The sequence below is a fragment of the Xenopus laevis genome, chromosome 3S (assembly GCF_017654675.1).
Source record: "Xenopus laevis strain J_2021 chromosome 3S, Xenopus_laevis_v10.1, whole genome shotgun sequence".
NCBI classification, from domain to species: Eukaryota; Metazoa; Chordata; class Amphibia; order Anura; family Pipidae; genus Xenopus; species Xenopus laevis.
This window is the reverse complement of record NC_054376.1, coordinates 101062877-101089274: the sequence shown is the minus strand read 5'-3', so window position 1 is coordinate 101089274 and position 26398 is coordinate 101062877. Positions and strand designations below refer to the sequence as shown.

General features: G+C 39.3%; 1 protein-coding gene across 1 annotated transcript in view; it reads right to left on the bottom strand.

The window, feature by feature from the left end:
- The window catches only part of pdlim7.S (PDZ and LIM domain 7 S homeolog), a 44219-nt gene that overhangs the window by 17250 nt on the left and 571 nt on the right, over positions 1 to 26398 (bottom strand). Inside the window, 3 exon segments of the mRNA NM_001087265.1 lie at positions 4097 to 4124; positions 4226 to 4377; positions 26289 to 26393. Of these exon segments, the coding sequence (NP_001080734.1) occupies positions 4097 to 4124; positions 4226 to 4377; positions 26289 to 26384 (276 nt within the window). The 5' untranslated portion in view covers positions 26385 to 26393.

Sequence of the window (26398 nt, the reverse complement as noted above, 5' to 3'; positions counted from 1 at the left end):
CAGTAAAATCCGAATCTTAGTGAATTTGCGGAGTAACGTCCATTCGCCAGATCGAAAATCGGCTGGCGATAGAGTGCGAATGACCGTTAGCGTCAGTCTCTTTTGCTAGTGAAGTTACGTCTGCGCCCGTTAGTAAATCAGTGAAGTGCCTAAAAGCGGTAACGCTGGCGAATCGTCGCCAGCGTTAGTCACTTCGCCCTTTAGTAAATCTGCCCCATAGTGTTTGCTATTACATAAGGGGAGTTATTTTTTATATAGGCTTAGAAATAAGAACATAGAAAATGGTTGCATGTGATCAATCTAAGACAGGGGTGCCCAAACTTTTTACAACAAGAGCCAGATTTGGTGAGGTGAAAATGTGTGGGGGCCGACCATTCAGCACGACATTCTTTTAACCATTAACATTTAAATCGAGGAATCGTAGCAGTAATATTTGGGCACATTAGTGAAATGATGTGCCATTTGGTCTATACTGCTGCCTGTGTGCTGAAGGTGTTAGCAATAAACACGTACTGGAACGTAGTGACGCCATACTTCTTTAGTTTACTGGCACGTCAGTACATCTATTGACATCCTCAGCCCTAAAGAAGTATGCGAAAACAGCGCGTCTCTACGTGCCAGTATGTATCTATTGCTAACACCTTCAGCACACAGGCAGCAGTATAGACCAAGTGCCTTAATATTACTGCTATGGGATTCCGGAATGCACTGTGCTGGGGGCCTCATTATTATTAATTTCATGATAGAGGCTGAGGGCCAGTGTAAATTTGAAAAAGGGCCGCGGGCCGCACTTTGGACATGCCTGATCTAAGATAACTGTCAGAGCGTTAGCAATTGGTGCTCTTTCACACACACTGAATAGGAGTTCATGGTAAGCTCATCAGGATTCTTCTGCTAATGTAAACATGATACGCAAGATATAATTTACATGACTGAGCAGTTCAGGTTGCAGATTTTGGTTACCCTAAATACCTCCGATTTTCAAGAGATAACATCAAGTGAAATATCACAACGACCTAAGCTACAACAGAAACAATGGAATTTCTTTGTGGGTCAACTAACTGGGGCACAAAATGTTCCAGATTCAGATAGAGAAAAAGACTCATATCAATTCAAAAGGTCAGGGTCACTAAAAAGACGAAGTTGCCCAGCATTACAGTTTGGTGCAGCTATTTATGACGAGGAGCTAGATCACCAACAAGTGAATATATGATGTGTGCCTCTTAACAGGAGATCCTCTGGCAGCCCTGTTTGCTTACTTGAATAAGCAGAATATCAAAGGCTATTTTGATTCTATAATGTACAGGTAATATAGATACTGGTATGTATAGTTATATAAGTGAGTGTATACATAGTAGGAGTGTGTGTATATATGTACTGGGATATAGTTGAAGGGGTTGAACTTGATGGATTTTGGTCTTTCTTCAACCCAATTTACCTATGTAACAAGTGTGCCCTAGCAATTACCGATACATGGCAGCTCTGTATACCCAATGTGCACCCATAATAACAATAGGTGCACTCTGGATCATGGAGCCACATTCACAAACACCAACCCTAACACTAACCCCAACCCCAACTCCGCAAAACCTCAGCAACCCTCAATCATTTTCTTTTTAAAATGTCAAGGTAGCTTTCAAAAGCATTACTTTTTATTTGAATAACCCTTATTAGTAGTAGACAATTATTTTTCTTGGTCAGCCAGTAAAGTTTAGAAAAATTAAGTCTTCACTAGTAAAGCTACAGAATATACAATATTTCATCAAGCAGATGAACAGATCTTAGAAGGCATGGCCAACTTCACATGGCTACACTAGGAAACACTGGTATATACAACACAACAATGTTACTTTTTAGTGTTCCTTGTTGAAGTATATTTTTCTTGTAACCAAACCAAAAACTGCCCAATCTGCATGTCAATGTTTCTATGCATTAAACAGAAGCAGCAAGGAATTTGCCTATACACTTGTTTTTTCATTACACTATTGGAATGACGGTGGTCTCCATGCTATAACGCGTGAAGCATTAATGTTAGAATATAAGCAAGTAACATTACATTGTGATCTAAATCAGTGCTGTCCTACTTTTTCAGGTAGTGGGCTAATTTTCAAACATAAGCACATATTGGAGAATGAATTCTTATTTGTTGTATTGCTAAATTATGCTATAATACGGAGAAGTCTACGGCGCTAGATCTCATAAAATACAGTATACCTTAGCATCGAATCAGCAATTACATTTCACAGGTTCAATGCTGATCCTAGCACAGATACATAGCCAAGTTAATTTATATGGAATGGATTGCTTGAAGTAAAGCCACTGAACTTGCCTAATAATGGTATGGCACCCGGCCAAGAAAAGCAATGTATTTGGATGATCATTTCACATTTATATGTATTTTTATATGCAACATCGCGGTATATTTTGTGTTTAATTAGTCATGCAACGGAGATGGTAAGGGCACACACTTTTATATAATAATTTACAGCAATGTACAAAACCTTAATCAGCAGGAATTCAAGTGACGACTATGAAGATTTTCCTTCATCCAGGTCTTGGTATATCTAGTATAAGAAATTCTAAAAAAAACTGGACTTGCTGAGTAATCATTGAAGATGTTTCACTACTCATCCGAGCAACTACTTCAGTTCAACTGACTGATGTGAGAAGTCCTCGGCATATAAACTCTTCCACTGCCATTGTGATTGGATTAGTGGAAGAGTTTATATGCCGAGGACTTCCCACACCAGAACTGAAGAAGCTGCTCAGATGAGTAGTGAGACGTCTTCCATGATTGCTCAGCAGGTCCAGATATTTTTAGAATTACTTATAATAGAGATACAAGTGATAGATGAACATTGCCACGGTTTGTTTAGATACGGTGGTCCACGTTGAGCATATTTAAAATGTCTAAAAAGACACTTGAAGCCTAAGCATTCTGAATATAACTAATATGATAAAATTGTAGCCTGATCATTAGCGAAACAATCACATACCCGTTCTGAAGCTGGCCTTGTGGCATTTGGCTGGAAGGATAGGAAGTTGGAGGAGGATTGTAAGCCACTGGCTTGGTGACCTGAACAGGCCGGGAGTTGTCTGGGGGTGGTGTCCCAGAACCAAACGGTCGGGCAATTTTGTTGAGAGCAGTACTGGGTGCAAAATTATACTTCCGCCCTTGGGATTCAGGAGTGTGCACACCCTTTGGAAGAAGAGCACACGGGGACAAACCAGGCATCATGCATCGATACAGAGCATCCCATGCCCAGCCCTCCCATCTCACACACACACTGAACACTGCCATCTCACAATTGCAAGGTACACATAAGACATTCATGCTTATTATAAAAACAGGTAATGCACACAAGACAAATGAAGTTTTAAGGACAGTGTAGGACAAGACTATTATATAGAACGAGCTTAGAGAAACTGCAATGCACAAGGTCAGAAAACACATTTTTCGTCACAATACAAACTACCAGGGATGAGATCACAGGCATGATGATCACATAGAGGTTAGATCACATGACCACAAACCATGGCGTGTTCATGCCATCATGTTAGCAAGGGGCAAGAGATGAGAAACCTCAGAAATACGCAGGTGAATATTAATAGCATGAGTTATTCTGAGATTCTGATTTTGGAGGCGTAGTGTCTTTCAGGAACTGGGTTAGCACTCAGCAGTGTTACTATGCTAGTGATTATTTATCTTCATGCAGTGCCGTGTTCCCATGAGACCATCATAGACATGCCAGGGGCCCAGAATAAACCAGCCTCTGTTTATCCTGATGGGGGTAAGTAGCTCCAGAAATGAAGAACAGGAGGACTACAAAATACACAGAACCCTAAAGTTTGGTGACAAGGTAGCCACAGCCATTAACCTAAACGGTGCTTAACCACTATTTGGCAAGAGCAGAAAAAAAAAATAGAAGTAGTACGTGCTCCAACGTGTTAGCAAAGATGAAGAAAAGGAAGACAACAGGCTGAGAACCCACTCACTAAAGTAATCCCATTCTACACATCTAATTTATTGTTAAAACCCAGCACTCATATACAACCATACATTCTGTTTGGTGGAGGAAAATTGACCAATACCTACCTTGGGATGATTCGCACCTACAGCAAATCTGTAAGAAGAAAAACGTGATTCATATCTTACCCCTTTGTTATATAGTGCTATACCATGTGCCACTGTAATATAATGCAAAGGAATGGGTGCAAAACATACCTGCTCAGGACAAGGCCCAGTTTGTTGCTGCTGGCTCTGATCTTGTTCTGCGCTTCAATATGAGTCATTGATGCCGTGCTGTCACCCTCAATCTGAAGCAGCCAATCCCCCACATTGACTCCAGCCAGCTCTGACTTTCCCCCTGGAGTGAGCTGCAACAAAGCATAAGAGTTGGTGAATTTTAAGGCCAAGAGGTAATTTAGGCAATTTTTACAAAATGATTAGTCTGGCACAGTAACACATATCCAAGGGCAACGTGGCCATTCAGACTAAGGCCCCAAAGTACACTGCAGACTTCAGTCCAGCTCCTGTCTGTAAGTAGTGAATATTTGTTTCAATTTGTGTCAGTCATAAACAGTTGGTATTGTTCTAATGATATCTATCGAGTCGAGAATGCCTCAAACGAGCAAAGTCACATGGCTGCTACTGCCCATAGGTATAAAACAACAAATGCAGGGCTGGAATGTTCCATGCACACAATTTATAAATTTTATCATTTAGAATTTATAAAACAAAACGTTAATTAATGTAGTTAAAGTGACATTATATTGGGCATCCTAATTTAAGAAAAATAACAGAACTTTATTTTCATTGTGCTGAAAACAAGACAGGGGCTGTTGAACCTGTACAAAGCCAGACAAAAAGTGGAAACAAAATGGTCAATACTAAGTAATTAAAAACATGTAGATAAAGGGTGCCCTTTATAATTTTATTTTACAAAGAAAGAAAGAAATAAAAAGCGTATATTTTTTTCTTTTTATGTTCAAACAAGCAAACATTTAGAAATTAATAGAGCCAAATTTTGTTCCTTTTAGAATGTTTTCTCTGTGCCCCCACTTCCAGCAGAGAAACCCTTGGCCTCTGTAGTGTCCAATTGCGTGAGCATGTTAAGAGGTTGCATTGTGCCTGATGATGGGAGAGGATTGTATTTATAACTCGGAATTATTCCAGCTCAGCACTTTAGTAGATCAGCCACATGACAGCACCCGGGTGCCCTACCCACCTGTCTCCTTTTCTCACAGGAAAGAGATGTAAAATAAACAACTCCCTCCCTACCTACTTGTAAGTTACACAGCACGCACGGACTTTGAGGAGTAGAACTGTATTTCTCTGACATCAGTTCAAACTTACTCAGGTTTCATCTTGCTTTGCATTTCTCAGGAACCTTATGATTTTCCTCTCCATTAGACGCATGCTCAACTTCCTCCCCATGGATCTTCCTAAGTGTCACAGTTTCACCTGTTTCTGTTCAAAGGGTGCTCATTTAAGGATCTAAGGATCTAAATTGCACTGGCCCACAAAAATTATGCTGCCTGCCTCATTGCTTTACCCACCACAGTAGCAATAATATATCAGATCTCATTCTCCCATAAAATATTCAGGTCCCCTAATAGTAACATTTTTCAGTTCTGCAACCCCAACTACACCGGCATATACCATTGTCAAATGACCCAGATTCAAGAAGCCAGCCATTGACTGAGAAACAACAGAATTTCAGACCTCCCTGCAGGAGAACATCGAGTTATAGCGTTAAGGCTAAGGCCACACTAGGTGATAGCGCCGCGATTTGACTCGCGGCGACTTTTCGCCGCGACTTTTAAGCCGCAATCGCTGGGGAAACTTTTGCGCTGGCGTCTATGGGGAATCGCGAAAAATCGCCAGCGTAAAAACACACGCGGCGATCTTTTTTGCGGCTTAAAAGTCACGGCGAAAAGTCGCCGCGAGTCAAATCGCGGCGCTATCGCCTAGTGTGGCCTTAGCCTAAGAGTCAACTTCATCAACACTGGAGACTTCAACAGGACTTTAAAAGCAGGAGGCAGCATCAACTAACCAAAAATGGAGTAATCATCAACTAACCTAAAAACTCAAAGTGGCAATCCAAATCCCCACTTACAGCAGGTTGGCTTGAGATGACAATGAGGGATGATATCAACCTTTGACTCGCCATTGCCATACACAAATCTGCTAGTTCGGAAAATAGATGACCTGGTTTTAAATGGGTGAATGCATTTCCTGCACCACAGCCTCTCTGGTCTTCTTAAATTGCCCATTGTGCAGTCGAATATGGCCTGTAGTATTATACACAAACTTGGCAGAATCACTTGCACTTTGAGCCATTGGTGAGTTGACAATCAATAAACAGAACCAGAGGGTTTGGGGCGCTGCACCCGGGCCACCAAACAGGAGCGGTGAGTGACCCATGCGTATGTTTATTGGAGAAATATTGTTAAACGGAGGGTTCGGGGCAAACGCACCCGACCAAGCTATCCCTGCGGTGAGCGGATTTTTAAATTGAAAATTGACTGCTATAAAAGTCTGTTTAAACTAATTACACGGCAGGGGGGTTGGAGCGCTCCTTTCCTTTTTCTGTTTGTCTAGATCAATAACCAGATGTCAATTCCAACAAATCAACTGGCTCAATAGAAGATAAAGTTCAGCGTATCTTCCCTTAGAGGCTATTTGGTAACATAGTAAGTTAGGTTGCAAAAAGGACACACGTCCGTTTTCATGTGTGTAATACATTCCTTCTGTATATATGTTTTAAGGCATGTTCTCAGTATATCAATGATGCTATATAATTGTATACTACTATGGGGACCGGATATATTACAATATGTGGTTGCCAAGACAAAAAAAAAATAATTAAAAAAACTTCCATTTATATGAATAAATGCAATTACGCAGAAAGGCAATATTTTTCACATGCAGTAAGCAATGACTTTCTTCATTACTACTAACTGAAAATAATAATTGAAAGCTCAGGCACTTACATAGAGATCATATTTCATTATAGTCTTCTCATTCAGCAAAATGTATCAACATTGTAGCTAGTTATGAGGTTTGGGTCAACAAAAAGTCTACCCGCACCTAACCCTAACCTGCCCTCTTCCAACCTGTCATTCTTTATATACATGTACCCGCCATTTTAACTAAATATATATATATATATATATATATATATATATATATATATATATATATATAGTCAACGGAAAAGCCAGCACTCTCGATAAATGGTTTAAATTGCCTGGGTGCAGTGTCCAAAATTTCAATGTACAAAAAGCAAAAAGGGTCCGCACTCTCAGGTCTTAAAAATTTAAAAAAGTTTTATTGTTAATGCCAGACTAACATTTCGGCCTCCTCCGAGGCCTTTCTCAAAGTGTCTAGTAGATTACATGAATGCCTTAAATACAAGAGTTGGCGGGAACATAGACAAATTGGAACTGACGTGTTATTGCATCATTGAAACGTAGCAGCCATACAGATGCCTGCATATAAGTGTGTTAAAAATACTTAGTACATACACAAAAAGCATTTATACATAATTTCAACTTTTTACACAATAAAACCAAAGTATTGCTAAAAGCACAAACTAAAGTAACAGTTGCTAGTATTCATTTCCTTATCTCAGAATAAAACAATGTTGCAAAAATGTTACACAAGATGCGTCAAAAATTGAGTTAAGGTGACAGGCCTGCTCTGAAGTTCTGTCCATCTGTTATAATGATCTATATATCAAATATGTGTCAAGTGTAAAAAACTACCTCTCATTTAACGGTAAGTGGCAACCTGTAGAATATCCTATGTTCCCCGAATTCAACTAAGTGGGCCCCTGCTACTATTCCTATCCTCGGAATGTTAAATCCAAGCTCAGCCGCTGAGGGAGGGGCGTTCAAATGTAATATCGCCCCCCTGTGTGGCTAGCCATAGTGTGTTAGTTCATACCCCGTTATGGATCCGTGACATCTCCACTACGCTGACACACTCATTCTAAGTAATCACTAAGTATATGTGTCCCTTGAGCCCGTAAACCTATAATATATGTGAATATTAAAGAAATCCAAACCATGTATACTAGCCCATAAATAAATAAATAAATCAATACACCCTCGGTTACACATAATTCAGTATTATCTATTGTGTGTTAACCACCCGGTTACCCAAACCACTATATCCCACTTGCATAAGTGCTCAGTCAGAAATCTCCCCAAGTAACCATAATCAATAAGTGTATAGGTATAGACCCCACAAAGTAACACAAAATTAGATATAATCCACGTGGCTAAAAAATATTAAAAAATATATAAAAAAATACAAAAAAATTCAAAAAGTATTCAAAAAATATAAATAATGTAATCTTAGGTCGATATATAAAATATATAGTGTTTTAAGTGTTCAAAAAAGTCAGTATCATGCCACACTTCGATTGTTATCACACCATACTTCAATTGTTAATCGTCTCCCAACTCAGGCTGGCCCAATTTCCACTGAATGTTCAAAAGTATCAGGCCCATTCTATCGACAGCAGGTGTTAGTGGAGAGGTTATAGAACATGTCGGGCGTGTGCATTTCAGAGTCCCATATACACCATCTCTTGGATAAATAGTTGGGGACATCACATACCGGCCCCTGCATGTCTGTGTTCATAATAAGCACCACAGAAAGTTTTACCTTCACTGCAGGACAAATACGCGTATCTCCGTCCATCCTGTTCAATCTCCCACTCGTACACACAGTGCAGTGATATGATGCAGATACAGGGCAAACCGCGGGAAGTTTAAAATATATTTTCCATGTCAATCCTATATTCGCCGTAGTTGGAGGGCGCTCACCCCAACCGAATATTGGTGTTGGTGTCTGGTGAGTCCGCACAGACATTAGGGACACGGAAGGCAACAACAGGAGAGACCGCGCGAAGTGCATGAACATTCAAACACCGGAACACTGCCGGCTTGGAGCGCCAAACTCACATGCGGCCGGCCTCTTCGGACACCAGTCTCCTCCGCTATCACAGGGAACACCTTCGTATGTAGCTGTCTTTATTGGCTAGATATATCCTTATGGTTGCCATGCTGAGCCACTCCGTCTATCATTCCTTATTTGTTGAGGGTAGTGAGCAGATGGAGTCTAATACGAACGCCAAAACCGCAGCCATCCTTCTAGGCTGCAGGTTAGCGGTCTCCACTCCAGACCATTATGGGCCTCTGGGGGATGTGTCCACTGCGTCAGCCAACAGTATATCTTGCGATGCCAATCTTGAAAAAACATTCAATCAGTTAAATTGTTAATGTATCAGAAGTATCACGGGTGCGCGGCTAAAATTACAAGTAACAGTCAACGGAAAAGCCAGCACTCTCGATAAATGGTTTAAATTGCCTGGGTGCAGTGTCCAAAATTTCAATGTACAAACAGCAAAAAGGGTCCGCACTCTCAGGTCTTAAAAATGTAAAAAAGTTTTATTGTTAATGCCAGACTAACGTTTCGGCCTCCTCCGAGGCCTTTCTCAAAGTGTCTAGTAGATTACATGAATGCCTTAAATACAAGAGTTGGCGGGAACATAGACAAATTGGAACTGACGTGTTATTGCATCATTGAAACGTAGCAGCCATACAGATGCCTGCATATAAGTGTGTTAAAAATACTTAGTACATACACAAAAAGCATTTATACATAATTTCAACTTTTTACACAATAAAACCAAAGTATTGCTAAAAGCACAAACTAAAGTAACAGTTGCTAGTATTCATTTCCTTATCTCAGAATAAAACAATGATATATATATATTTAGAGATATGATACCAGTGTCAACCACAAATGTTCCCTATTCTATATTAAAGAGATACTGACACTAGAAAAAAAACTGGTTTAGGAACTTCAAGTAACAATTACTTACAAAAGCAGAACTATCAGCCAAAAAAAACGATCAACATGACCTATAGGTAATGTTTCATTAACATTTTGAAAATAACATTTTTAGGGTCACTTTAAGAAGGCATCCTAAACAACAATGTGGTCAACACAGATCAGGATATCTTCAGGACATCTCCCATTGACTTTTACATGAACATGACAGGTCTGATTTCTTTTGATAAAAAAAGTCCAACAAAACTAGAATCCACGATTTGCCCTGATTTTTCAATAAAAAAACTCGAAAAATCATATCGGGAAAAACTGTTTCGGGATGAGACCCAAAAACCTCTAAAAATTTGCATTTTTACGGAAAATCCCGTGTCAAGCCTTCGAAAATCTACGGACATTTCTTGGGGGAGGGGTTATAACATCTTCAACTAGTTAAGGGGACATGCCTTTGACTTTTACATGAATTCAGCAGGTTTTAAAGGAACAGTAACATCAAAAAATGAAAGTGGTTTAAAGGAATGGCAATATAATATATTGTTGTCCTGCTGGTGTATTTGCTCAGAAAGACCGTGATAATTTATTGAAGCAAGCTGCTGCATAGCACAGGATACACAGTAAATAACATAAATTCATAAGTTCTGAAGAATCCCATTGTATACAACAGAGCTTATCTGTTATCTGTTGTACATCCTGTGCCTTTTCTCTTTTTTCAGCTTTGAATGGCTGCCCCCATGGCTACACAGCAGCTTGTTTATATAAACTATAGAAGAGTTTCTAGAGAAAACACACCAGTTGTACCACCACAGGGCAACAATATATTATATTTTCATTACTTTAAGAAGCTTTAATTTTTACTGTTCCTTTAAATGGAGTATTTTTGGATTCGGACTTGGAACAGATTCGGGGCATAATAAACCGCGAAAAAAATAACCCACAACTTTTTCGAGTTTTCGGTGTCAAAATGGGCGCCACATAAAAAAAAAATCACACCTTAATAAATAACCCCTTTACAGTATTTGAAGTTTACTCTAAGTCTAAGTAATAAGTGTTGCTGGGCCACCAGCCAACCAGAATTTTAGTTTTGGGTGTGAAATGACAAAAGATGGTTCACAACCAACATATATGGGGGAGGATAGGTTTGATCTTATTGGATAGTAACTTCTGCGTCCACTTTGCTTTTCCATCAAAAAGAAATGACAATAAATAACATAAAAAAAAGTCAAGTTTCTCCCCATAACAGAGAGGAATCTCTGGGCACTCACATAGTGAAAGATAAAGACCTACACTTTTGTCAAATGTTTTAACAGAGGGCTGTGGCTGCCGATTAATCAGGTCTGGCCATCTATAAAATCAGTGTGTTTAATAAAGGCATGCAATGTTTGGAGGACAGACACAGTGTGACTAAAGTCTTGAGTGGGTGGCAGGGAAAGGAACAAACTGTACATGCTGCAGCTCCCAGAGGAGCAGTTATTAATAGGAATAATATTGCTCTTACCACGCGGGTGCTGCTTGAACTGTGAAATCCATTTCTCTGATTTTCTCAACTATTTAACTTTATCCATTAATGGTTGCTGTTCTAGCTAGTGATTATTCCCAGGCTTTTGTGTCTGTCCCCAGGTATTCTATTGAGCAGAAGCCAGCGGGTTTTTAAAGAAGCAAGAATGAAAGCTAAAAAGAGGAGATGTCCACATAAAGATATTATTCTGACTATTTCGTGCACATAATCTGGACATTCATAACTTGTAGCCAACAGGCTTGCATGACCTAGTTGGTAAGCCTTCAATGGCAAATATATGTCATGAGCCATAAAAACTACTATAGCTGGTAGTTGATTAATCGGCATAAGCATAAAATATCCTTAATATTTAGTTGATACTTTGTTCATGTTGCCATCATAAAAGCTCTTCACCAAACAATTGGTATGAAGCCTGATAGCACGATGAAAAAGGAAACAATACCTGGAAGCTAACACACCACATCTTCACAACAGTGAACAATCTCTGGATCCCCTTAGTAAGTATCTATAGGTGGCTAGACCATCAGATCCTGTTCTACTTGCCTAAAAGGGATGGCCTGAAATAAATCACAAGCAATTTAGAAAAATCGCACACCCTCAAAGAAATCAGCCCGGTGCACAATATTAAAGGATCAGCAATCTCACAATTGGCAATAGAAGAAGGATATCGGCACACGAGGCAACTAGCGTTGCAGGGAACAACATGCTTGTTTATTATGCGGTGATGTTTCGGGGACACTCCCCTTTGTCAAGCATGTGGAAACCGTGATGGATGACATACAAATAGAGTGATCAATTAATAAATTAGCGTATATAATTAAAGGGATACTGTCATGGGAAAAAAAATTTTTTTCAAAATGAATCAGTTAATAGTGCTGCTCCAGCAGAATTCTGCACTGAAATCCATTTCTCAAAAGAGCAAACATATTTTTTTATATTCAATTTTGAAATCTGACATGGGGCTAGACATATTGTCAATTTCCCAGCTGCCCCAAGTCATGTGACTTGTGCTCTGATAAACTTCAATCACTCTTTACTGCTGTACTGCAAGTTGGAGTGATATCACCCCCCCTCCCTATTCCCCCCCAGCAGCCAAACAAAAGAACAATGGAAGGTAACCAGATAACAGCTCCCTAACACAAGATAACAGCTGCCTGGTAGATCTAAAAACAACACTCAATAGCAAAAACCCATGTCCCACTGAGACACATTCAGTTACATTGAGAAGGAAAAACAGCAGCCTGCCAGAAAGCATTTCTCTCCTAAAGTGAAGGCACAAGTCACATGACATGGGGCAGCTGGGAAATTGACAAAATGTCTAGACCCTTGTCAGATTTCAAAATTGAATATAAAAAAATTTGTTTGCTCTTTTGAGAAATGGATTTCAGTGCAGAATTCTGCTGGAGCAGCACTATTAACTGATACATTTTGAAAAAATTTTTTTTTCCCATGACAGTATCCCTTTAAGTGTTATAAAAGGGCCATTGCCTTGAAACATTTTTTTTTAAAAAAATATAACACAACCTGTTATTGGACAAACAACGAGATCCATCAAAGTTAGATTTAATGAGCATAAGTCCACAATTCGAAATTATAAACCACCAATACCAGCAGCGGTTCCTTTGGGCAATAAAGGTAAAGATAAAAGTAAAAAAGAAACCTTATTAGCCAGGCATTTTTACACACAAGGGCACCGGGTGGCCCAATTACGTTGGCAAGTATTGGAAAAAGTGGAAACATGCCAGGGTCAAGACCTAAAAAGCCGGTTACTCCAGAGGGAGTGTTTCTGGATTTGGTTACTACAAACAAAAAATCCTAAGGGGCTTAATGAGGAGTTCAAACTGTCCTGTTATTTGTGAATTAGTACGTTGTCAAATATCCTTTTTTGCGTTTCTTTCTTTTTAACAGATAAGAAATCAGCCGGATCAGTGTTGGACTGGCCCACCGGGATACCAGGAAAAGTCCCGGTGGGCCAAGGTGTCAGTGGGCCCTCATACTGCTAGACATTTGGCCTATTTTATAGCCATTCCCTATTTTTATGAGAACATCAAATTTAGCATTTCTAAAATGTCCTTTATTCATAGTGTTTTATTCTGCAGCCCTTGTTTGTTACGTAATTGGTAGACCATGTACCTCGCAGTTACTATATATAGTGAATAAAGTACCCCTGTAAAATATAAGAATATTAAAAGTCACGAGGAGTTCCATGACCATATAAAAACACGAGGCCGAAGGACGAGTGCGTTTATGCAGGTCATGGAACTCTGAGGTAACTTCTAATATCCTAATACTTTATTTATTCTAATACACACGTTTTAGTGAGTCATGTGACACAAATGACATCACTGAGCTCCGTTTACAACTGATGACATCACTAAGATCCGTTTAAAAGGATATAATTTACAGGATATTCATGGCTTTTGTGTGTTATAAATAAATAATGAAGTTTGTTGCTTCTTTTATTGAAAACTGATGTGACTTTTTGGGGGTTTCGCTCATCTAAATTGTTTAATATTGTTAATTGTTTAGCTTGTAATAGAGGTCAATACAACCTGACCCTATCTGACAACATTACATTGATATTAGCATGGAGACATAAACATGACTCAACACGACTTGGTTTTCTTTAAAGGGATCCTGTCATCGGAAAAAAAATTTTTTTCAAAACGCATCAGTTAATAGTGCTACTCCAGCAGAATTCTGCACTGAAATCCATTTCTCAAAAGAGCAAACATTTTTTTTTTATATTCAATTTTGAAATCTGACATGGGGCTAGACATTTTGTCAATTTCCCAGCTGCCCCTGGTCATGTGACTTGTGCCTGCACTTTAGGAGAGAAATGCTTTCTGGCAGGCTGCTGTTTTTCCTTCTCAATGTAACTGAATGTGTCCCAGTGGGACATGGGTTTTTACTACTGAGTGTTGTTCTTAGATCTACCAGGCAGCTGTTATCTTGTGTTAGGGAGCTGTTATCTGGTTACCTTCCCATTGTTCTTTTGTTTGGCTGCTGGGGGGGAAAGGGAGGGGGGTGATATCACTCCAACTTGCAGTACAGCAGTAAAGAGTGATTGACGTTTATCAGAGCACAAGTCACATGACTTGGGGCAGCTGGGAAATTTACAATATGCCTAGCCCCATATCAGATTTCAAAATTGAATATAAAAAAAATATGTTTGCTCTTTTGAAAAATGGATTTCAGTGCAGAATTCTGCTGGAGCAGCACTATTAACTGATTCATTTTGAAAAAAAAATTATATCCCCATGACAGTATCCCTTTAAGATTTATTGCCATTGTTGCTTTACCTCTGCTGATTTGCTTTGATAGGAAAACAAACCAAACGCTTAGAATTGCAGTCCATTTTAAAAGCTTTTTATAGCTCTTTTCACCTTTAAGGGTAAGGCCACACTTGTCGTTTTGGGGAGATTCGAGCGCCTAGCGTCTTTCCGGCGACCAATCTCCCCAAACGCCTTCCCTCACTCTGCGCCAGCTAAAATGAAAAAACGCCGGCGCTAATCACACCCCGCAATTAGTTTACCGAAGTCGTCTGAAGTTTCCTCGTGAGGAAACGTCGGAAAACAAACTGCAGCGCGTGATTGGCGTCAGCGTTTTTTCATTTTAGCCAGCGCAGAGTGAGGGAAGGCGTTTGGGGAGATTGGTAGCCACAAAGACGAGGCAATTATTCGCCAGGCGACCAAATCTCCCCAAAACGCCCAGTGTGGCCTTACCCTTATGCTCTGCTACACACTTATAATCAACCCTGGAGAACTAGTGACTACTGCCCAATTTCTAATAAGCAGTGACGGAAGTCAGATCAGCCAATGCGGGCCTAAAAACAAGAGTTTCCTACTTTAGAGGCCAGTCGGAGGCAGCTACATTAATTAATTAAAAGGTTTCCTGGCAACAGATGCCTATTCATAGGAATGTGGCCTTGTCTGCCGAGCACTAGAATAGCATATCTCAAAATAGCGCTGCTTAAAAACAGCAATCTGTGGGACTCTGGCCAAACAACCCTTTTTAAAGAAATTTAACCGTGGGATGCAAGCTATTATATTTTATATATATGGGACCTGTTATCCAGAAAGCTCGGGACCTGGGTCTTTCCGGATAATGGATTTTTCCGTAATTTGGATCTGCATACCTTAAATAATCAGACCAAACTAGAATCCACGATTTACCCTTATTTATCATTAAAAAAAACCACAGCAAAATTGGATCGACAAAAACTTTTTCGGATTGTTGCATGAAAAGTCAGAATTTTTCATGAAATCTGCAGAAAAGCCCGAAATGTTCAGATCATACTAAACCCAACACAGACAATAATATCTTTAAACTGCCAATAGGACCTCTGCCATTGACTTCTACAGGACCTCGACATGTTGAAGATGGAGTATTTTCAGATTCTGACTTATTGCAGCCTCAGGGTATAATAAATTTCATAGTAAAAAAAAAAAATAATAAATAACCCCCTAAATAAGCCGGAATAGGCTGGTTTGGCTTCCAATAAAGATTAATTATATCTTAGTTTGGTACAAGGTACTGTTTTATTATTACAGAGAAAAAGGAAATAATTTTAAAAAAAATTTGTAATATTTAAATATTTTATATTATTTATATACACACACATTTGTTTAATGTTTACATTTTTTGTAGTACTCCTAAGGCTCCATATCATGTGAAGACCGCAAATCTAAGGTCTCAACAATTGTGGATTTGTGATTAATATCCACAGCAGAACAATTATTTAATTTGACCTTCATAAAAAATTACTTATCAGAATAAAAAAGTTGTAAAGCTGAAAGGGCCTGGATTTTCTCCGTGTTCTAAGACTTGAACAACCCCCAGAGACTTAGGCTAAAATTGACTGATGAGGGCTCATGTCTACGCTTGTTATGGCTAAAGCTGAAAAAGCTGTGTAAAGCACTGACTATTATATGAAGCCACTTTATAAAGAAATAAAATAATACATTTTTGGGCACGCAGCCAAAAAAAAAAAAAAAAAAAAAAATGAGGGCACACTAGTGGCTCTGCTGCAGAACACTATAAATAACAAATGCTTTTCTAGAAAAATTCAAGATTTGGGTCACAAGGTGTCGCTGTCACCATTTCAATCTTTTAGTTCTGTCTGAGCCAATACATTTTTCCAACACATCATAAATTAACTCCTTGCCTAGTTCTCCTGCAAAGCCGTAGAGGGGAAAAGATACACTATAAATATGCACTTATTTCATTTCCTTTGAACAAGCGTGCAAGGTATCTTGCCAGGTTTTTTCTGTTTTTTTTTTCTCCTTTGAACTATGGGCTCAAAACCGCTTTGCAATGAGACCAAATAAGGAATATAATAATTTGATGATATATATAGATTACATTCAGTTTCTAAGGTGTATTATTTAAGGATAATCGTGAGTGGGTGCAGAGCTACATAGTTTCTAAGAGATGTGTAATGTTGTCAGGATGTGTAGACATTAGCCACAAATAGATAGTGCTACAAGTTCCAGTGTTAAAGGCCTGTGCCCATGTAGTCCTCATCTAACAGGAACTTTACACATGCCCAATAGTTAACCTGTAATATATCAGGCAGGCAGGCAGTTAGGTTTGACCCCATAAATTGGCCATGTGCAGGAGTTGGGCTGGCAGTTTCTACGGGTTCATGTTTGAAAATGTCAGATTTTTAGTAAAGTGTTTTTAACTCTATTGCTTACTAATTAAAGCCTGTAAGGTGCAACTTGTACATATTCCATTCAATTTCAACCAGATCTATGGGCAGACACAGCTATCAACCGGGTTATGGAAAAGACGGAGGCAGAGTTTTGCTTTGCAAATTCCAGTGGCTGCCTTTTGGTGTGTCAGATTTTCTGTAGAATATTGAAATCAGTTGTCAGGAGAGTGCCTTAGTCTTTATGACACCATAGTTGAATTTGGCATATGGTTGATAAGGAAATCTGTTGGCTAGTAATATATATGAAACAGCAAATAAATATACCAGAGGGCAGCAGCTAGAGGGCATCCGGATACAGGATTCAGAGGAGTCAAAAATGAAAGAACACAGGCAGGTGTAAAGGCACTAGGATATCTCAAATTCTGCAGTGAAAAGAAATCTTTCAGCCAGGATCTCGCACCACTGTTCTCTTAATGTCACACATTTCTCTACTGCGAGCAATTTGTGCCCAAAATCCGCTCCATCTGGCATTGACAGTTGCTTGCCACAAGGGGAGCTAGCGGGCCATATCAGTATTTTCTGAAGTTGTGGAAAAAACAATGTGCATGACATAAGCCTTATAAATATAGCTAGATGGTGTATATTTAATAAACATACATCAGTAATAAAGAGAGGATTGCATGCATATTATAAATGAAAATAAGGAGCACAGGCATTCTATATGATTAAGTATTCAAGAATGTAAATAGGCATGCAGGCAAATGTATATACTTTAAGGGTAATTAAGCCTATAGCATACTTTTTCCTTTAAAGGAAAACTTCTGCAGCCATACAAACAAAAAGAGTGCATGTTTTCACTTAAAGTAAATGACTAGCATGAAAACGGCTGCTTTCTACACATTAAATATGCAATATTTACAAGCTAATGGACTCAGCATGACTAATGTTGAGCTTTTCTACACTTAAAGAAACATATCAGGTTCTGAAAGCTTTTCCATCTTATAGACAATTAGGGGTTATTTATGAGGGCCCCAAATGCCAAAAATTCTAGTTTTTTTCACTATTAAATCTGAATCCCCCTGAAAATATCCTGATCTGCACTGGGTTTCGTGCATCAATCCGAACATTTAGTGGTTTTCAGACAAAAATCTGAAAAAGGAGTACGTTTTGAATTTTCGTACGATTCAAATTTTTGTACAATCTTCACAAGTTTTTTCCTGCACTGGAATTTTTCGGGAAAATATATTGATAAATAAGGGGAAATAACCCATGCGGATTTGGTTGAAGTAGATTTCAGAAAAGAACGCAATATTTTTGGATTCTGATAACCCCCTTAAAGTGATACGGACACTAAAAACTTTTTAAAATATGATGTACATTAAAAGTTACCTATAGGTCATGCTGAGAGGTTTGTTTTTGTAAGTAATTGTTAGTTGACTGTGTTGCCAACCTGACTGTCCCATCTCAGCCAGTCAGTTAAAGTTTCTAATGCTCCTGCTGCACAAATATGGCAGCCCCCTCATAGACTAACACAGGGAGTCAGATAGGTAATGTAAAAGCATTGGGCAAATACTTAATGGCAAAATTATGAGTAGCATGCAAAGTAAATTTTATAATAGATGTAAAAAAGGCATAATTTCTGATGTCAGTATCTCTTTAATGTCAATTCACAAGATGGGAGGTAGAAGCAAAATGGAAATAACTTCTCACATCAGTTATATCCAGAGTTAAAACTCTTAGCACTCCACAGAAGCCAAAGGTGGATAACAGTGGTGTACTACGGCTCAGTGGTTGCAGTCCTACAGCACAGACAGGGGGAACTTATTTTTAAAGTGGTAAAAACATTCCTCGACAGTGAAGTGTACAATGCGGATGCAGCTGTCGGGGGTCGAAGACACCATGAATGGGGAAAACCAAAATGCTATCAACGACTGGATTAGTGTATACTCCCACAGGGGTATAAAATTAAGTGGGGGGGGGAATAAAGCACACCTGGCTTTACAGTAATAACCAGGTATTTCACAGCATGCACAAGTCCTTTGGCACAACCATCCATGTACATAAGCATACATGTAAAAAATGTAACATGGGGTGAGAAAAGGCCCTCTCTCCTGCATGGCCGACAATCTCTGTGTGTACCATTGCTCTAATGAAACTATTGTATCTGAATTTCAAAGTATCTCATAGGTTTTAATAGGACAAAGCAAATTACAAGATTGTATTCCTTTACACAACAGTGGTCTGTGTAAAGAAAACACATTTCCTGCGCATTGGCCATTTTTGTAATATTTCAGCAAAATCACATAATTTCATCCACAATTGGCAAGCAATGGTTTGGCCAAACAAACTGTAATCTTATCTTGTCTCCCGCCATACACACCGAATATTGTACGATACTATATTATTGGTGCGTCTATGACCAACTTTAGGCTGTCTCCATTCAATTCTTAAAGGGCACTAATCATAAACACATTTTTCCCCTACCGGAGGTGCGGGCTAATAGAACAAAAAAAACACCCTCAGCAGGTGGCCATATTCAGTCACATACAATGATGAAGAGCTGTGGCACTTTGCTTAGTATCACAACATGGCCACCACACTATGTTTGGTCCTTGCAAGGTACATAAATTAGATAAACTAAAGAAATAACAAAAAAATAGAACATAATGCTAATGTGATACTGCGTAGTGTAGGTATTTCTAAGGCGGCTTAGATAGCAACAAAACACAAGCAGGGCTTTACCAATACTGGGCAAATACGCAAGTAGGCAGTAAACATGACATCCAATTAAATCTTTGCTTTCATTGTTTTACAGGCAGCTGGTGCATAATTGCTTTCCTAATTGTAGGACAAATTCACATTATTTAGGGGGACATCAGAGACCCAACAAAGACATTTTTTCTGTGTAAACACAGAATATTTCCCCAACAGGAAAAACGGTATTTGTATTGGTGAAAAGAAACATGTATGGGATTCATAATCTGGAATGTTTGGGATCGGGGGTTTTCTGGATAAGGATTTCTTCCTCAATTCAGATCTCTATACCTTAAAGGATCAGTAACATAAAAATATGAAATAGTTTTAAAGTAATAAAAATACAATGCAGTGTTGCCCTGCACTGGTAAAACTGCTGTGTTCGCTCCAGAAACACTACTATAGTTTATATAAATAAGCTGCTGTGTTGCAATGGGGGCAGCGATTCAAAGAGAAAAAAACCAACTCAGGTAACAGCAGATAAGCCTTTTTTTTTTTCAATTGCTATTACTACACAGCAGCTTGTTTATATGAACTATAGTAGTGTTTCTGAAGAAAACAGATCAGTTGTACCAGTGCAAGGCAACACTACATAATATTGTCATTACTTTAATAAACTTTCATTTTTTAATGTTACTGTCCCTTTAAGCATACTAAAACCATACATTAAATACAGCCAAAAGGATTGTTTTGCCATCAAGATCGATTTATTCTAGCTTAGTAGTACACTATTCTGTATTTCAGCCCTTTATATATATTAGGTCTTTGGATAAAAGATCCCATACACATTTGTTCACAGTTTCAATTAAGTAGCTGGTTACTTTGATACTTGGCAAAGTTTTAGTTCATTGGCTTAAAGTTTGTTCTTAAAGAAGGCAAATTACAAGGATTTTAGAATTGAAATACAGTACCTAGAAAAACGGGTAAATGAGGAATTTTCCTTTGTCACCCAAATCAAACCATTGCATGAGAGGGTGTTATTGTGTCTGAGAGATCATAAATTATTCACATGATTAAAAAACATTTAACAGGTAACAACCGTAAGACAAAGCTATTTTCAAAACCATATCACAACTAAGGGGAATTTCATCTCGGTATTAACTTTAAAAATATTGTAAATGTTGTCAGTGACACCCAGCAACCGTCTGCAACTGTAGCTTATTGTTATTATACCTTATCTTTCTATTCTTTTCTTTCTGTGCAGGCCCTGCCTTATTTGCCTTTTCCTATATTTCAACCAGTCTGCAATACAAACCCCTGCCTGGTTGCAAGGGTAAAGCTGGCCATAGACGCAAAGATCTGATCGTACGAATCGAGGATTCGTACAATTTTCGAACCGTGTGTGGAGAGTCCCGACATTTTTCATCCGGCGGAGATCGATCGTTTGGTCAATCGGACAGGTTAGAAAATATGTGTCGGCTGCCGATAATATCTCTGCGTGTATTGCCGATCGTACAATTTTCAGTGGGAGACTGTCACTAGCTTTGGTTGGACATAGATATCGTACGATTGCTGTCAGGGGCAGAACATTGCTGATCTGTTCTTTAACTAATCTGACTGGTAAGACTTTGATCTGAATGGTTAGTGGCGGGTCGGGAGATGGGAAAGTCCGATCGTACGATGATTCGTACGATCGGATCTTTGCATCTATGGCCAGCTTGAGTGGGACCCTACCCACAAATAATTTAAAAACCAAACTGGAGAGCCATAGGACAAAACAGTAAATCAAAGAAATTAAAAGGACCAGTAACATCAAAAAAAATGTTAAAAAAATGTGTTTTAAATTAAACTTTAAAATCACAAAGTCTTTATTAAGAAATAACTTACCGAAACTTGCCTTTTCTGAAGGGGAGAGGAAGTGGAGTTTCAGTAAGTTATTTCTTAATAAAGTCTTAACATACATACTAAAATTTTATTTTAACACCCTTTTAGGCCCACGACACACAATGCAACTTGCCCAACGTGATGCTCAATCAGCTAGATGTGCCACAGCCCTTCCCGGGCAGTAAACACTAATTCCAAAACTATTTTATAAAAGTGTTAAGGCAGTGCATTCCACAACCTCACTGTGTAGAACCAGCTATTCTGCTTCAAATGAAAGTTTTAGTCTAAAGGGGTGGCCTCTAGTGCGGCACTGCCATCTGCATTTGACCAATGTTTTACAGGCGATCTGGTAACATTATCGTGGGACTAAGGTAACTAAAGCTGTATACACATGGACCCTTTACAGTCTAATCTGACCTTTAAATCTGAAGGATTATTAGGTAACCTCATCCCATGGCCCGTTTGGTAGTCCTAAAAACGTATACATGGTTGGAAAACTACATCTGGCGCAAGTTCCTCCACATTATTTCAATACCCCTGTATAGTTTTCAAGTATCCATATAAATCCAATATCGGTCGCTAATTGATCTTAATGGTGGGCCCCCTATTAATTGGCTTGGGTCACTCCCACGGGTTGGGAACCTATAATGTAGCTAAATAAACCTGAAAAGAGAATGGCTAGGCTCTGCTTGTCTCCTGCCCGCAGCCAGTCCAATTGCTCAAGGAAACAAGAAAGACACACACAGCTGCACATAACTGCCTGTGTCTATTTAAACATTCTATCCTGGGTTGTAGTATTTCCAGGCTTAATATAACATCCAGATTGGGAGCAGGCAAAAAGTGGAGCTAATCAAAATAAGTATTCTCCTGCTGCCCCTTCTGCCAATATATAAAGGATTTACCTTTGAATAGAGTGCTGATGTTTTAGCAGTCACACCCTTTAATTTTATGTAATTTTATTAGCACAAAATTGAGAGGAAGCCCTGCATTTATCACCTAGTCAAATGTTGGGGAAAGGCTCCCTTGTACATCCTTTCCATGCAGTATTGCACCTTGCGCCTCACTTATAGTAAAAAACTAAAGCGGTATGCTGATGCCAGAGGTGATTCTGTATGCATTTCAGGACTACATGTATCCTTTAATACAGGCTTACTTTCTTTCATGCCTTTCAGTAACATCTTGATGTCCTTCACTATTACATGGTCCATCTTGTTTCCCCATCCTCTTCTGTTATTTACTGAAAAAGTGTCTATGCACCAAGTGCCGGCCAATATCTCACAACTGTGTTCTAGGAGGATTATGAAGGTGGCTAATCTAATGAGCCAGACTCATTAGATTAACGGCCCCAGAGAATTTTACATGGTTGTGTGCTCAACAATAAATGACCCCAGCTTTCTGTCATAACAATTCTCTGTTTTTTGCCTCTGAACTAAACAAAACAGGTCTGACTAGCTAATAAAATGTGTTGCTATGTTATTAACTTGTAGGGGATCTTCTGAGTTAGGAGCAGGTAGAAACTGTAGGGTAAAATGGAGTACCTGCACTCCATTTTTCACCAGATGCAGGGAATATTCTGTTGTTCTAGAATAAATAATGCTGCCATCCACACTGGTTCATATAATAAACCTAGTTTGCACACCAAGCAAAAAAACTGCCATACCTGATCTAATGTTGCAGGGTCAGCAGTTAAAGGAGAACTAAAACCTAAAAAGGAATGTGGCTAAAAATGCCTTATTTTATATAGTGAACTTATTGCACCAGCCTAAATTTTCAATTTCTCAATAGCAGCAATGATCCAGGACTTCAAACATGTCACAGGGGGTCACCATCTTGGAAAGTGCTTAGTAAGCTTAGTGAGCACTGAGCAGCTGTTGAGAACCTAAGCTTAGGGGTCGTTGCAAATTTACAAGCAAAAAATTAGGTTTATCTGTGTGTATCGCTGATTCTACAGAGCTGATTATTACATTCTGATGCTACTTGACTGGTTTATGCACTGCCATGTAGTAATTATCTGTATTAATTAATTAATTGTATATATTCTATGTGTACTGTATATTGTGAGTGAGTCCCTAAGCTCAGTAAGTGGCAGCAGCACAGAGCACGTGCAGTGAATCAGCAGAAAAGAAGATGAAGAGCTACTGGGGCATCTTTGGAGACACTGATCTTTACTGCTTAAGGGCTGAGGTTGCCTTTGGCTGGTTCAGAAGCCCAAAACATAATGTACAACATTTCTATCTATCTACTTCTTTAGTTAGACTTTAGTTCTCAATGAAGTCACAGTTAGGTGCCACTAATACAAACAGCTGTTATTTCCACAGACCCTGGGCAAGATAACAATAACTTAAAAATAGCTCCCAGCATTTGGACAGAATAAAGATAACCCTACACTTAACATATTTTTAAAATAGAAAGCAAAATGGCTACCAATCCCAGAATGATCTGTGTATGGTTTATGGAAAGGCAGCTTTCTGTAGGAAGTTAATTATACATAGGGTTGCCACCTGGCCGTTAAAATGATGGTTGATCCCAATGTTATATTCATAGGAAAAAAACAAATATATAGGAAGGCCGGTATTTTTTTCCAGAAAAGGTGGCAACCCTAATAATACAGAGAGTAAAACTTCCTACCATCATTCTCACGCCCAGCCCCTAACATCAACCCTAAGTAGTACTCTTGTCTGGGCAGAACCTCCCAAGAAACAAATACAAACTAAAGTCTGAACAATATGTGTTACATGAAGGGAAATGATTGTCTGAAGCGCGGCACATAAGCAAAATCAACACTGTGAGGAACAAAAGCCGCCCCACCCAGGGAGGAGGGTGTGAAGTGAATGTAAGAGACTACACTTCTTTGCCCCCCAAGCCTTTTAATGAAACTCTATACAATGTGCCTGTACACAACGTACACCAGCTCCCCTCCTCGTTAGAACTCACACTGCCCGTAACTAAGAGCCCAAAGAGCACACAGTCACACCGCTCTCCCCCGTTCAATAGCATCCAGACATTCACCAGATATCTCTCATGGCTAGGCAGTGACTGGAGGGTGTGATAATGGGTGAAAAGTGACATCCCCTTTAATTCACAGCTTTGAAAGGATCAGACACTGCAGTCACAACAAGATTAAACTCATCCACTAGTAACTCATTTCCATTCAGTTCACAAATACAGGTGTACCTATATTTTTTATGCCAGGCTTCTGAGAAAATGGGAAAAAAAAAATCTCAAATTTCAACTCCTTACAAAGTGCAGTAAACAACTTATTTTAATGGCTTTATAGTTTTTTGCAACTGTATTTGTTTAACTCTCTCTGTCCTCTGGGTCCGACACTTAAAACAATGTAGCAGAATCTATAAATCAGCTGGCTTCTCCTACATTGTTGCAGTAGTCAGAACCAGCAGAGCAGAAATAGATAAGCAGATACAGCTTTTAATAGAAATTATATTCATAGAGTGTCTCAGAGATACAATTCCTTTTTCTATATATAAGATCTAGAACCCCTTTTCCAATGTTGGTGTCAGAGCACTGCAGATACACAGCCAACTACCCTCCATGCCATTATGAGTGTGGCAGAATAAGCCAAAAAGCAGAGTAAATAATGCTGTGCTGTGCAATATGTTGGTGCTCTCTATAAATACATGTAAATAATGAAATAAAGTATTATTTTTCAAGTGTAGTAGCCAATATAGGTATGTGTAAGCTGTAGTACTTCCTTTGCTTTTAACTACAGCTTCCAGTATTCCCATGGGAGTTGTAGCATAGTATCAATGAAGTGTCAACATTCCTGCAAGAGGAACTAAATGGCCCTATTCACACTAAGGGCCATATTTACCAAAGTGTGAATAAGGGCAGAGACACGCGCTGCGATTTCATGAGATTAGTCACCCAGTGACAAATCGCTTCTTCTTCGGGCGACTAATCTCCCCAAACTGCCTTCCTGCCAGCTAGAATGTAAATCACCGGCGGGATTAGGGTTTCCACCTTTTCTGGAAAAAAAAATACCGGCCTTCCTATATATTTATCTTTTTTCCATATTAATAACATTGGGGTCAACCATCATTTTTATCGGCCAGGCCGGTAAAATACCGGCCAGGTGGCAACCCTAGGCGGGATGGCACTCGGATTGCTTCAGTTTTCCTCGTGAGGCAACTTCGAAAAAGAAATCCTTCTGAGTGCCATCCCGCGGCGATTTACATTCTAGCCGGCAGGAAGGCAGTTCTGGGAGATTAGTCGCCCAAAGAAGAAGCGATTTGTCGCTGGGCGACTAATTTCCCCAAATAGCAGCGTGTCTCTGTTCTAAAGAGCTGGCCACAGTTTGCAGAGGGGAGTTTTATTACTTGTATAGGATTTTTTTTAATCTTTTTTTTGGAGTTGAAGCGATCATGCAACTGACGTGACGCAAACGAACACCGTTTAAAAACGTCTGCAAAAATATCACACAGCTGAATACCACAGTGATCGCGTGGCACAAGTCACCTAATCCCATTGTTACGCCGATTACACAGGCACCGCACAAATGGCAACTAATACAAAGTATGATGGCTCCAGCATCAGGCAGGTTAATCCTTCATGTCCAATAGGCTGCAGGGAAGTAGGCCGGGTTGCATGGATACAATAGATGCAATTCCTCCAGCTGAGAAGCTTGCCAACCATACACCACGTTGCCAATCACTTACCCGAGAGATGGACAGGGGCATGTTAAAATCCTTGCCTCCTTGCAGTCGGAAGCCCCACGGGGCTGGCCCATCCAGAGTCACCTTGTATTCCTCCATGTCACCAAACTGCG